Genomic DNA, 14,810 nt, shown 5'->3' with positions numbered 1-14,810 from the left:
CGCTCCTTGCCCTGTAACAAAATCCAGCAGTTGGGATTTTCTCCGAAATGAATTGCTATCACATTTCAGGGAAACTTTGAGTAAAAATGTCTTTGTTTGGCTTTTCGCTCCTCTCCAACTTGAAAGAATTTGCATGTTAAAGGTCTCGCCGCCCATCGTTGTACAGCCCCAATTAGAAGCAAATGCGTATTTGGTTGTTTTACAAAAATTAGCATAAGTTGAATTTTTGTCGGTAATTTCCCCGACAAGAGCAAGTTTAATTATGTAGTTCTGTGCTTCTTCATCCGAATTTACATAATTAGGAGTCACACGCTATTGGCTGCTGCGGTAATTCCCAACATCGGTCTTCACGGCGATCAATTATTAATAATAGAATATTGGCTGTTTGATGTGGGGCAATAAGCACGAAACTGTACTCAATAATCCCCAACCCGGTGTATAACCAAAGTTTGTCGTAGGTGCGCCTCCGATTTGTCTTTATTTATCGTCGGCCCTTTTATACTCCACTGCAACATTTAATACATCTAACCGCGATACGTCATTTATCAAGCCTCGGTTTTATTATCGCCCGACTCTATCTCGATTTATTTTTTCGTCCATATTCATCAAAATTCGCCGCCCTGACAGCGCAGCATCAATTTTTATCTTTTGGCGCATGGAAATGCATATTTATATTTATTTATTCGGAAAATTGCTCCGCGGTTTTTCTTCCGATGCGCCCAACAATTTAATCCGGCGAGACCATCAATTACCAAACATCATTTTTACACCCGGCTCTTACTTTGATTTTAGCGGACGCTGGCCGATACAAGATAACGCTGTGGATTTGACTAGCTGTGATTTATGGCGGCTCTCCCAGTTATGGCACCATATTCGCTCTTTATACCCAACTCCAGACAACGATAAACAATTTGCAATTATGTTGCCTTTCAGTGCAATATCCCGCTACCTAAAACAACCAAGTGGCTATTACACAGACAAGAGCCCGTGTTTAATCCAACTGGGCCAGAAAACTGTCAAACTTTGCCCCAGTTGGTTGCTTTGTTGATAATAAATCAGCATAAATTTTAATTGAATTTTTTACGCCCCTAGTGTGGGCAAACAAGGGTTAGAATACTCGACTATTGGCCTCGCTTAACCTTTCGAAAAAATCCGCTCAAATTCAATCCTGCGGCAAAAAATTTCATTTCGCCGAAACCGAATTAGGAAAGTAATTAAAACTTGAAAGAAGTTGCTTAAATTAGGAAAGACATTTATTTTAATTCGTTCGCCGATCTTGAGTTGTTTGTTGTAAGAAGACGGTGTAATTATTCGAAAGAGTCCTTGGTTTTTGTCGAGGTTTACGATTGTTCCTTTTAGGGCGTGTTATCCGGGATTAAGTTTCTTTGACAAAGGACGTAGGGGTAAATGAATAATATGGTAATTTTCTACGGTTCACACCACAATCCGGCCCGAACGAGACCGCGATAATTCACTTAACAGCAGTAATAATTTTGTTGGCCCCTTAAGAAAATCACCAGCTCCGCGACCAATTAGCCGAAAAGTACGTATTTATCGGGCTCATGAATACACGCTTTCGTTGAAATCCGTCTCTCATGAATTCAATTTGTGTCCTCTTTGGTGAAGTGTTTCATCAATGCAATATTCATTGGGCCACTTGAACAACGCTGCTTTCACGCGAGAACCGACTTGATCTTTTCTCGGTTTCGCTTCGACAATGGAGACGAAAAATGAAACATTTTTCAAGTTTTACCCAACTCAAGTTGAATTCTTACGTCGGAGAGATATAAAATCCATTAACTAATTTACGCCAAGTTGGAGATTGATCAGATGCTTTGTTACGCAACTTGACATGAAACATAATAACGCAAACAATCAATTACCTTCGTTAATTATATTGGCATCGATGGCACTCAGATGGTCTATTTGGTCCACTTACTCTGATTGTTTAATTAAGGTATCAACATGTATGATCTGTCAACAGGTTCGACTGCAGTCTCCCGGATCATTAATAATAATAATTGTATCAAATCATTGTGATTTTAATAATAACTATTGTAATAATGTGGACTATAGCTGCTCGGTTATATAAACAAACATGAATAATTTAATATCAGTAATGCGTTTAAAAATAAACTGCAACGGCTTTATTTGTCACTTTTGCCAGCGTTAAAAATGGTGGATGCGCCGGGATAGTGTACGACATCTGGCAACCAAACATCAAAAATAAAGCTATTAAACATTGTACCAATAAAATTTAACAATTATTTGTTTGTTGACTTTACTGTGCCCGTTTTTGCGACATCTACATCCCTCAGTGTAAATCCAGAGCGCCAAATCCGGCAAATATAAGGAACATTTTATTAAAATATTTTACACTTTTCACGTTAGAATCAATTATTTAGGCCCGAAAAAATCTCTGGAGCTTCCCTGGAGTAACAAATTTCTTTTTTTTAATTATTTATACAACTAAAAGTTAACACTTCCTGCAAAATTTCATTAAACTCCGATTTCTCAGTTAAATTTTTTAGACGTCAGACCATTATAAATAGTTTAAGTTTAGCGATTACATAGCAATTTTTTACCATAAAGTTCTTGAATCATCGAATTTTTCAACAACAACAAAAAAACAAATGGACTATAATAATTTTAAGTTAAATGTTGTTTATTTTTAACAAAAGACATGGCAGTTTGAGAGGACCAAGTTTAAATCGAGAGGAATTTTTTAAACATTTTCAATTAAGGTATCAACATGTATGATCTGTCAACAGGTTCGACTGCAGTCTCCCGGATCATTAATAATAATAATTGTATCAAATCATTGTGATTTTAATAATAACTATTGAAATAATGTGGACTATGGCTGGTCGGTTATATAAACAAACATGAATAATTTAATATCACTAATGCGTTTAAAAATAAACTACGTCAACAACTGCTTTATTTGTCACTTTTGTCAGCGTTAAAAATGGTGGATGCGCCGGGATAGTGTACGACATCTGGCAACCAAACATCAAAAATAAAGCTATTAAACATTGTACCAATAAAATTTAACAATTATTTGTTTGTTGACTTTACTGTGCCCGTTTTTGCGACATCTACATCCCTCAGTGTAAATCCAGAGCGCCAAATCCGGCAAATATGGGGAACATTTTATTAAAATATTTTACACTTTTCACGTTAGAATCAATTATTTAGGCCCGAAAAAATCTCTGGAGCTTCCCTGGAGTAACAAATTTCTTTTTTTTAATTATTTATACAACTAAAAGTTAACACTTCCTGCAAAATTTCATTAAACTCCGATTTCTCAGTTAAATTTTTTAGACGTCAGACCATTATAAATAGTTTAAGTTTAGCGATTACATAGCAATTTTTTACCATAAAGTTTTTGAATCATCGAATTTTTCAACAACAACAAAAAAACAAATGGACTATAATAATTTTAAGTTAAATGTTGTTTATTTTCCACAAAAGACATGGCAGTTTGAGAGGACCAAGTTTAAATCGAGAGGAATTTTTTTAAACATTTTTTTTGCAACATATTCGTCAAAAATTGTTACGAACAAATTGCAAAAAAACGATTACTTGAGAGAAGCGAAAAATTAGAACTAAATCCTGCCTCTCAATGAAGTTGGTTGCTGGCTTCAAAGTGCACCAACTAGCTCTATTTACGGCTTTCGCTCCGTGCGATCCTTCTTTTTCCGTGTTATTTTATTAATCCCCAAGGTTTAGGTTGTACGTATATTTTCATTATTCATTAAATTCTGCATAGGGATATGTTTAACTTGCCTTTTAATTTAAATGTAAATGTAAATTTATACGCGAACAAAAGTTAACATGTAAGTGTATGACCGAAACCTCGGTTGTATATCAAAAAAAGTTGCACCCTTTTCAGCAAATTCATTTCCATACAAAATTGGTGGTGTTTTTAATTTCGACATGAATTATTTCGTCCCACCGAAAGCATCGATTTTCCGAAAAAAAATTATTTAAATAAAACGCAATAAGTGTTCCATTCTAGTGTGCGGCTTCAAGCACCTGTTGCCAATGATCGTGAAACATGTAAAACATTTGGGGCATTTTAGAAATCGGGGTTTTTAGCAATGGTTCTTGGGTTAGTTAATTGACGGAACGGCTTACAGTCTGAATTTATGTAAATCCCCGAAATGAATGCGACGTCACAGTGCGTCCTCGCTAAATCATAAAGCGCCGCTTCTAATTTGAAGAATGCTTACAATTTTAAATTCGGAGGGGCTTTGTTTGGCATTTTTGCTTTATTACGTGGCTTACCACCCGCGCTAATGGAATCGAAAGAGAATTTACATTTTAAATTCAGGGAGACACTCTGTACATCAGCAGATTATGTATCGGGCCTCAGCCTCCACATATGTTGCGTCCGTCTATAAATCACCCTAATATACATAAAACCATTTAGAGCCCGGAGAATGCAGGATTAATAGTACAATAACAACCATTAAGATTGAAATTAAGCAATGATTTACTCCGAGGAACCACAAACGGGCCCTTTCACACTAACTGTTCAAAAGGCACAAGTTGCTTCTAACAGCGCTTTCAGCCCGGCATTCGCATTTTCTCGAGAAGATGGAACCAACACATTTTCGTTTTATTTTAACGTCGGCTTATCATCCGGTTTGTGGTTCATCATTTTTTCCCAAACTGGATACGTCGTAAAAGAAGGTTAAACGTTATAATAAAAAGAAAATACGGCGGCGTACAATACTGAATTTTTCAAGAGAAATAAAACTGATTTGTGCACGAAATGATGGTGTTTATGTTCACATAATATTTATATTTCGAATACCGGACGAAAAAATTGGATTTTCACAGTGTTTGGAACATCTAGAACTAGCATAATTTGATTTGGAGTGCACCGAGTAGAGTCACGTGAAAGGTAAATTATGTCCTCGAGAGGAGCGCATTATGTTATCGTTTACATCTCCCATGTGTGTCTTACTCCGATGTCTAAATACCGTTCACAAACTTGCAGAATTATATCAAAATTTTAAAATATCGCATTTGCGCTTTTATGAATTTATGTCGAAAGTGTTCCAGAATAATTTAACATAAATTTTATCGTAAACACTCTAGAGGATAGATAAAAAGCCCGGGATACTAATGAAATGACTAGCGAAAATGTTCTACTAAAGTAATTAATTTGTTAGCTTAAAATTTCATTTAGATACAACTTAAAACTACGTAGCGTGAAACACTGAAAACACATGAAATAACAAACATTTTGAAATAAAGAATTTAAACCTATTCAGTAATCTCAACTTTTTTACAAACGCCTCAGTTAAATTTCCTTGTTTTCTTTAGGATCAATGTATAAAACGGGCTAGGGTATTAAATAATTCCAGAACAACTTGTTTAGGAGCTAAACACATCTTAGCTCAAGTGGGTTCACCTTTATAAATTGTTTTGTGACCGCAATCGATACAAACGCTCTTATATCAAGTTCTATTTAATTATGCACAAACTGCACAACACATAGACAATTTAAGGAAATTTATAGAAGCAAGTCTTGTGAAATAATGTATAGGAATTGCTCTTGGAAATTAATATCCCAGTAACAAACCACTGCTTTCAAAATAAGTTAATCCCAACTTGAAAGAAATAGAGAACTAACAAAAGAGAATAGAAAATAAATTAATTAAAAAGTGTGGTTTGGTGAAATGGAAAAATTTGAAAAACAAACAATCCCTTAGAAACCTGATATTCTGTAGATTTGTTGGAAACATAATCAGTTTCTTGACTTTTGATGGAAAAGAAGTGGCAGAAGATGTTATCTTGAGTGGTAGTAAAGACGAGGGTGATATCAGATATCAAGCAATCAACTAGTAAAATTAAATTGTCCAAAGTGAGATGAAATCTTGACGACGTTAACAAAGTTTCAATATCCACTGTACTAGAAACGACCACAAAATAAAACTGGCTTTATTTTAATTACAATTAATTAAAGTCACATCCAGTAGCAGTGGCTTTAATAAAACGGGAAAGAAACAGCTCTTTTGAATTTGAAGTTGCTGTGAGACGGCGAAATCGGGTTTATTTGGAGAAGGGTTCAAACTTTTAGCCTTAGGAAATTTCTTATTGATTTTATTTAGCTGGGTAATTACAACAATTTTTCTCTGATGGTTGCAGCAATTGTTCCAAATGCGCATTGTGCTCGCAGAGATAACAATGTTATTCCGGGTGTGGTAAAAACCAACGTATGATTAATATGGGACTATGGGATTTGTTGCAGATAAGTAACAATTGGATTATGGGTCCGGAGTTGTGCGATATGTGGACTTCAATCGACGTCCTGTGTTGCACGGCATCAATTTTGCATCTGGTCGCCATCGCCCTTGATCGGTAAGGAGGTCAACAATATCGTTATTTCCTTCAGAAACTGCGGTAAATTCGTTCGGTTTTCCTTTAACCGTGAAATATGCCCGTTGTAAAATCACTCACGGTCCGGCGGGCCCGGAATATTTACTTGCAACGTTTACATTTCCAGATACTGGGCCGTAACGAATGTAGATTACATCCACACAAGAAACAGCCACCGAATCGGTATCATGATCGTGGTTGTTTGGAGTATTGCTTTGGTGGTTTCACTCGCACCGCAGATACCGCAATTTAAAGACCCCGAATACTTGAAGAGGATCCAGGAAAAGCATCAATGCTTAGTTAGCCAGGATCTCAAGTACCAAATTTTCGCAACTAGTTCCACGTTTTACGTTCCTCTCTTAGTCATTTTCGTTCTGTATTGGAAGATCTTTCAAACGGCGAGGAAGCGCATCAGGAGACGACGGGAAATGAAGGGGCAAGTCGTCTTAAAGGTCGAGAAAACGAACAATAACAGTAAGTTGTAGCAAATTTTCCTTTGTTCATAAAATAAATTAAAAATTTAAACATTGCAATAAGTGAAATTAAGGGCCCTCTCTAGTCAGATATTCGCTGTTCTGCAACTAATGAAATTACGTTTTATGTTTACAGTTTTATGATTTTTAGATGCACTTCTGTCCTTTAAACTCGTTGTTATCTCATTTTTACCTAATATAATTACTTTGTGTCTAAAGACGATATCCACTGCTTATTATTAGTAAAGGTAGACGTAAGTACAATGTTATTAGAAATTATGAGCTTCTCAGACAAAAATTTTAATAAAAAAGTTACAAGGGTACAAAAAGTATTGTAAAAATTTGGTTTAGTTTTCTGTGATTTATTTGAAATTTATTTATTTAAGTTCAAAGTTGAAGCAAATTATAAACTGTTTTTTACTTATAGTTTCAAAATTTGCTCATTTTCAATTCTTTCTTCAAATGCTTTACAAACTTTCACCCTTTTCTGTTTCCTATCTGACTCATTCATGTGTGTTTTTTTTTAACTAAATGTTAAGCACACTTTCCTTTCTCATTTTCCTGTGTCTTTCATGAATATTTGACGGGTTGGCAACGCTATTTACTGACGCAGCCGTGGAAAAAATCGTATGTACAGTGAAATCTCTTATAAGCGGACACCAACGGTGACATGATTTTTGTCCGGTTAATAGAGGTGTCCTCTTAAGAGAAATAATGATTTATACATAGAAACAAACTACAAACAATTTATTAAAAATGTAGCAGCATGATTGTAAGTATTGGTACGACAAACAATACTTATAATTTATTTTTTGAAAAAAATATTTTCTTTAAAATTCACTACATTTTGTTCATCAGTACCTACTTGCAGATTCGTTAGAAATAAAAAAATTGAAAACTTCAAATGACTTAAAATTGCTATTTTCCAATGTCGTCACCAATTCTTTAGTTTTTAACTCGACAACTGACCCAAAAAGCAGAACAATATATTTTTATTAAACGTTTTTATAAACCAATTATAAGTTAATTGATTAGTATTTTCAATTCTTAAGTTTTAAAAAAATTTTGCTTTTGACAATCGTTTCCACTTTCATGCAAATTCATCTTCATTTTTATCAACAGAATTTCATATACCTGGTTTGCTTTGAATAAACCAGCTCAGAATTTGTAATTTTTTGTTAGTTTCAATGTTAACATACGCATTTAAATTGTTTTGTATTTGCTATTATAATGCTGTATAAAACAATGAAATGATGTTCTAACGAATGCATAGACACTGAAATACTTAGTACAAACAAGAACTAGTGCCACAATAATACTCGTATAAATTTAATCTCTTTTGAAGTCTGAATCTAAAATAGTTTAACACTGAAATAAAACATGTGGTCCCCCAAAGTTTTCTGCCGAATAGCCATAATAATAACTATATAATAATTTTCGCGCGTACGACTCGGTGTCCGCTTACAGGAGAGTTTGTTTCCAAGGATTCGAATTACATTGTCCGCGTCCGTTTATTGGAGAGTACGCTTAAAAGAGTAATACCATTTAAAATACATTAGTTCAAAACGGAGGCAACAAAAAAGTCCGTTTGTCAGAGAGTTTCGCTTATAGGAGGTGTCCTTTAAGAGAGATTACACTGTATATCACTGCGGAGAATCGGAAAATATATGTTTTTCCTCCCTTGGTATCCAAATAGCTATTAAAAAACTCACCTTGTATACATAAATATACAATAAATTTATAAATAAAGTGTTTCGGCAGTGGAGTTCAGTTTTCATTAAATAACGTCCACAGAAAAAATATAGTAACATTTTAAAAAGATGAGCATTTTTTATGTAAACGAATAAAATTATCAAAAAAATAGTTCTCCAGCGGTTTAAACAAAGTCGTTTGCCATCAGCACACAGCACAGAATTTTCTCAAAGCGTAAGATAAATTACATTTTGCTCTAAAAAAATCGTATTTCTCTACAGAAATGCGAGTAGGTAGAGAGGCCCCTTAAAATTCGAGCACGGGTGGGCGTTTAGGCATGTCGTTTCTTAAAGGTAAGGTGTCGAAGAATTTCCTCACGAAGAGGAAATTCCTCAAAATGAAAAAGTGTTCAAGCAACAAGAAGTCTTCCGCTGCTGAGGCTCTGGTCTCGTCGCTCGTCATGATGGAGGGCCAGTCCACCACCACGATGGAAATCGTCGAGGAGCAGGACGAGGTCCAGAGCAACGGCAAACAAGAGGAAACGACAGCTTTCACGATAACGAAGCCGCAAACATCGACCCTAGTTCAGAGCAACGCCGAGGTCCCGTTGGTCTCCAACAACGTCTCCCCCGAAAAAACCTCGTCGGCGACGACCAACAACGGCTCGGCGAGCCACCAAAGCCACATCAGCGATATTAGTAGAGTAGAAATCTTAAATAAGGAAATACCCCCGTGTCCGGCGTCCGTCGACAAGCTGATACCGTCCAGGAGGGAGAAGAAGGAGAGCCTAGAGGCGAAACGCGAGCGCAAAGCGGCAAAAACCCTGGCCATCATTACCGGAGCGTTCGTGATGTGCTGGTTGCCGTTTTTCATCCTGGCACTGCTTATGCCCCTGTGCGGGGCCGCGTGCACCATCAGCGAGTACATCTCGAGCTTCGCCCTCTGGCTGGGCTATTTCAACTCGACGCTGAACCCGGTCATTTACACGATCTTCAACCCGGAGTTCAGACAGGCCTTCAAGAGGATCCTGTGTGGAGGACACAGCAGAGGGCGCAATTTCCGCTCGGGCAAAATTAGATAAAAATATCAGTTCCTGGCAGGCTGGCGCAGGATTTTTGGTTCGCAATAAAACCGGCAACATTTAAAAACTCAAATACCGAGAAAAAGGCAAGATTTAATCAGAACAATAATACTTTTCCGATTTTCAACCGTCCTGAAATTTTGAGTTGAGGGCTGTGTCAGAATTGGATTTTTCGCGTACATATCTCGAAATATTTTCGATCATTCCAAGATATTCGCATACCAGAGATTCTGCGCTCAGTGCAAGTTTCTTTCACGTGCAGTATTCCTATCGTGTATATACATAATAATTGTTATTACCAAGGTAGAACATGCAATATTGTTCCCAATGACGCTACAATGTCTTTCTATATGATAGCCGTTGCGAGTTCGAGGTGTCTTGGCAAAGAGCATCGAAATTGAAAATAGTTAAGAGACGCCTCTAGAATATCATCAAGTAGATGTTTTATTCGACATTTCGGCTTTTATTTCCATTGCTGTGTCGCGCGCTTACTGTAAAATATGCGTCATCAACCCTCTTCGGCGAAACGGGATAAGTATTTTAATATTACTGTTATTTGTATCTATGTAAATACGTTTTTGGCATTTTTTAGGACCTAACTGTATCCATAGATGTTAGGTGGGCGCCGCAACAGCCTGTCCAGCCTGGCTCAATTTTAACCACTAGCTAATTAACGAGAGAACTCGGAAAAAATTGTGCCGGGCCTGGAAAGGGTTAGTGCCGCGTCCACAGTTTGTTTTGTATTTTTATATCGATATAAAACGACTAATAAATCGCTGTGCTGCAGGTGTAAACTTAACAATCTCCAACCATGGCCGTTACATTTATCGAGACTAATGGTTATGGTTGGCAGATGATGAATTGGGCTTCTGATACGTATACGATATATAATTGAGCCTGTATATCTGTATATTGCAGGAAGCAAACACACAAATTTAAGCGAATCGCAGGGTGCGCATTTCTATGTAAAATAACGTTCTGTAAGTCCGTATAAATCGCATTAATGTACTTACATAAGCTGTAATCGTAGAGTACTGTGTAAATATTCCACTTATGCTGATATATCAAAATACAGACCTGGGGCGTATTTTAGGAACAACTACTTAATAACATTACTGCGTGTTGTAGCAATTTAGGTATCTGTAAATTGCTTTGACTATTATCAATAATTGAACTCATATTGTGATAATATGCGTTGTTAGACTAAGTCTTAACGAGGTAATTTATTGTTTTTAGATGTTGTGTATATAAGAATTATAACTAAGCCCATGCCCATGTTAATTTATAGAAAAAGAAAGTACACCATTATTGTAAATACTGACTTATTGTTCATCAAACTGTGTTAAAATGTATAAAAATAAAGTAAACTTGTTTAAAAATCCCTCATTTTGCGATTCCTGCGATCGGCGGCAGCGGAGCGAATAAAATGTGGCGCTTTGTTCATCTCATTTAGATAACACCATAAAGCGATCATCGCATTTCGGTTTGACGTCTAAGTGTTTTTCCGTACAAACCGCCCGAATTAAATTTTACGACGCGATAATTAAGAACAATCTGAATAAAACGAGAGAGAATTAAACCAGCGTTAAACATTGGGAAACTTTAGTGGGAATATTATCAGTTTGCTGAAAGCCATTACGGTCGGAATTACCACGTTAAAGCCCTAGTTGCAGTCTTTTACGAAATCCGTTCACGGATAGTTTTATTCGCATATTTCGAATTCAACTGCACTACGGGGAGATGATGGCGGGTCGATTGGGAGCTTGTGTAAAATCAACGAGCGCGAATAAATGGCCCGGCTTTGAGAAATTGTTTAAATTTTAAAACGAGCGGCATTTCGGGGAAATTTCCCGAATATTTTCAAACCCAACAAGATGAACAAATTCCTGGTTTTCTTAAAATAACCATCATTTGATTTTTGAGTCAATAAAACAGCCGTTGAAGAAGCATTGTGTGCGAGTGGTTACAAATGAAGTTATTATCCCTGACAGAAGGCACGCTTACTTTAAAAAATGCGGAAACTTTCGGAGTTTATGGAAGTTTATTGAACACGAATGCGGATCGTATATCATCAAGTGTCTGTAATTGCCGTTCTTCCAAGGAAATGTTACAACAGTGAGCGCCCAATTATTCGTTCAATTTTTTGTTGATTTTAATTCAAGCCTGTCCGTCACGCGATTTGCAATTTAGGGAAACAAGATCTGAGCTCGCTCTACATATCAATGTATTGTTGAAATCAATATCTCAAGGAAATTGCCGTTCTCTTGCATTGGATAAAAAAGGGACGAAAAAGAAGAGAAATTGAAATTTCATATGCAAATGCAAATTCCTTAGTTATAGAGAAATTTATTGGAAGGGCCGGATGTCGGCCCCAGGACTACACAATAAAGAGATTTCCGAAAAAGTAGGTCGCATTATTTTGGGACAACTTTTAATGCAATATTTTGGTTACAACGCGAGTTTTTGTTTGCCTAAATCCGGAATTCATAGATCACGTTTAATCCCATAATGGAGTTTCGGCATCAAGCTTCACGCGCGGCAATTTTTCGGAAATACATCATATCGTATATTGAACTGAGTTATGTTTACAACTTAATGCTTACAAATTCCCGTGTTAGTGTATAACCCGCCATCGTTCTTACGGCGAGGATAAAGGAGAGTGTAGATGAGGCTCAAAAATTACCGTACGCTTTAGAAAATTATCTCGAGGTGAAAGTGAAGAGGGTGTCGGGAGTAAAGATTCGATCTTGGGAACTTTGCGTAAAATCAAACAGAAAGTTTTATGGAAATTTGAAGCCGACCTGAACATGTTGAAACAATGAAGTGGTTGGACGGAATGATTACAGGGAAAGTTTGATGACTTTATCTTAATTTACCTTTGGAGGTTTGATTGAAGAGTTCGGGGGAAAAAGCGAGTCGGGAGGTGGATATAATTGATATTCCCAGGGTTGCAGACCTAAAGTACTGCAACGTATCAGCTGTCGGCATCGCTTTAAGCGGACTGACAGAGAAAAAGCTCCCGTGGGCTTCGAGTGAGATATTAAATAATCCCGCGAAAATTTTTGTTTCTTAGCTGGAAATATCGTTATCATTAAAATAAAACTAAACGCAGCTAATAATCAGACCACGTGAGTGATAATGAAAGATTGTGTCTTGTTTCTCTTACTGGCCACAATTTCTTCAAATGTGTAAATTCAAAGATTTACAACTTATAACGAATTTAATTTACAAGAAATCAAGAAACAATTATTTGATTTGGACAAACTGAACTTAACACAAGGTCTTACGTTTATTTATGACATGCTGTACGCTCTCGTCCAATGGAACGTCAATCGAAACGTCCAAAACTTGTTAAAGTCTGACAAAAAATTTGATCTTGTGATAACTGAAGGTGTTTTGGACGAGGCTTTGTTCGGTTTAGGTTACTATTACACATCCCTCGTGGTTCTCGTCTCTGCAACTGCTTCAAATAACGTGAATAATTACATTTTTGTCAATCCAGCACCTGCCTCTTATGTCCCCGGAATGGGAGGGACTTTGAATTTTTGGCAAAATTTCTTAGCAAAAACTGTCTTCAATGCATTACTCTACTTGTACCACCTTCCGGTTTAAAGAAAACTTTTCCACAAATAAGTATCAAACGACACAGATTTAGATAATATTTTTTTTTAATCTTTAAATCTGCCAAATAATGTGAAAATTATGAAATGGGTGCCACAATAGGACGTTCTAGGTTGGTTTATTTCTGTAATCGGCACAGAAAAAATTAAATTTTAGCACACCCGAATATTCGGGTTTTTATCAGCCATGGTGGTTTCCTAAGTACCGTGGAAGCGGTCTACCATGGAGTCCCCATAGCTGGTATTCCTGTTTTCGGGGATTAGGAACATAATTTTGCAACGGCAGAAGATAATGGGTATGCTGTTAGCATTCAGTTGAATGAATTTTCAGAAGAAACCTTAACTCGAGCTTTGATGAAATACTCACAAATCCAAAGTACATTTAACTTTGTAACAGAGGCACTATTTTTTAATGTTTTTTACAGATGTAGAAACATAGTGAAACAAAGATCAAAATTAATGCAGGATCAACCTTTGTCACTATTGTTAAACAAGAAAAGGATCAGACAGGAAAAGAAGAATCAGTAACATAAATACAAAACAGAAAAATTTTTGTCTTGTAGATTTAAAGTCAAAATAAATTTTCTAAACATATTTTCTCATTTATAGATACCTCATATGACCTAAGCAAAAATATAAAACCTTTACCCTTCTATTAATAGAAAAAAAGTTATCTCAAATAATAATCAGTGAGTGTGATGACTTGATGAGCAATAAATTAAAGATAAGATCTTCTTAAAATGATGAAAAAGGAATGAAAAACTCTAGTTTTCATTTGGCAAGTGAGGTGGCAACAATGAAAACTGTAAATGAGGCCCAAAGCTCCGAAATTCTAGTTGTTGCCCTCATCCCTTCATTCAGTCATTTTTCCATACCGTTCAAACTTTCGAAAGAATTGGCAAAGCGGGGACACAAAGTGACTTGCATTAACCCATATCCTCAGAAAGCACCCATCAAAAACTACATCGATGTCTCGGTTGCCGAAAATATAGAAACCATGGAAGGTTCGTATGTAGTTCCCAAATCTAGTCACACTAGCTAGTTTTTTACAGAAATTAAAAAACAATTATTTGATATGAACAAATTTAGCGTTATCGAAAATCTGACGTTTATTTTTGATATGCTAAAAACTCTAGTCGAGAAAACCATGACGAATAAAAATGTCCAAGAGTTGCTAAAATCTGACAAAAAATTTGATGTCGTGATAATTGAAAATTTTTTGAACGAAGCTATGTTCGGGTTAGGCCACCTGTTTAAGGCTCCAGTGATTCTCATTTCTGCAACTGCCGCAAGCGACATGAACAATTATATTTTTGCAAATCCGGCCCCTACTTCGTATGTTCCCGGGTCGGGGGGGACTTTAACAAAACATATGAATTTCTGGCAAAGAATTGAAAATTTGGTCACGAGAAGCCTGTTCCATATAATATTATATATTATATATTATATATTATATATTATATATTATATATTATATATTATATATTATATATTATATATTATATATTATATATTATATATTATATATTATATATTATATATTATATATTT

The 14,810-nt window shown here is 36.0% G+C and overlaps 1 protein-coding gene across 3 annotated transcripts in view; it reads left to right on the top strand.

Annotated features, from left to right (window-relative positions):
* Positions 1-11,004, top strand: part of LOC655795 (5-hydroxytryptamine receptor) — an 86,121-nt gene extending 75,117 nt beyond the window's left edge. For 2 of the 3 annotated variants that reach the window (XM_064360046.1, XM_015983439.2), the window contains 3 exons: positions 6,266-6,375; positions 6,521-6,867; positions 8,912-11,004. In XM_064360046.1, coding sequence (XP_064216116.1) covers positions 6,266-6,375; positions 6,521-6,867; positions 8,912-9,639 — 1,185 coding nt within the window. In that variant the 3' untranslated portion in view covers positions 9,640-11,004. 3 annotated transcript variants of the gene reach the window in all.
* Positions 11,005-14,810: the final 3,806 nt, after the last annotated feature.

This window comes from Tribolium castaneum, chromosome 2, assembly GCF_031307605.1.
Source record: "Tribolium castaneum strain GA2 chromosome 2, icTriCast1.1, whole genome shotgun sequence".
NCBI classification, from domain to species: Eukaryota; Metazoa; Arthropoda; class Insecta; order Coleoptera; family Tenebrionidae; genus Tribolium; species Tribolium castaneum.
The sequence above is the reverse complement of the archived record's forward strand: the minus strand, read 5'-3'. Positions and strand labels throughout refer to the sequence as shown.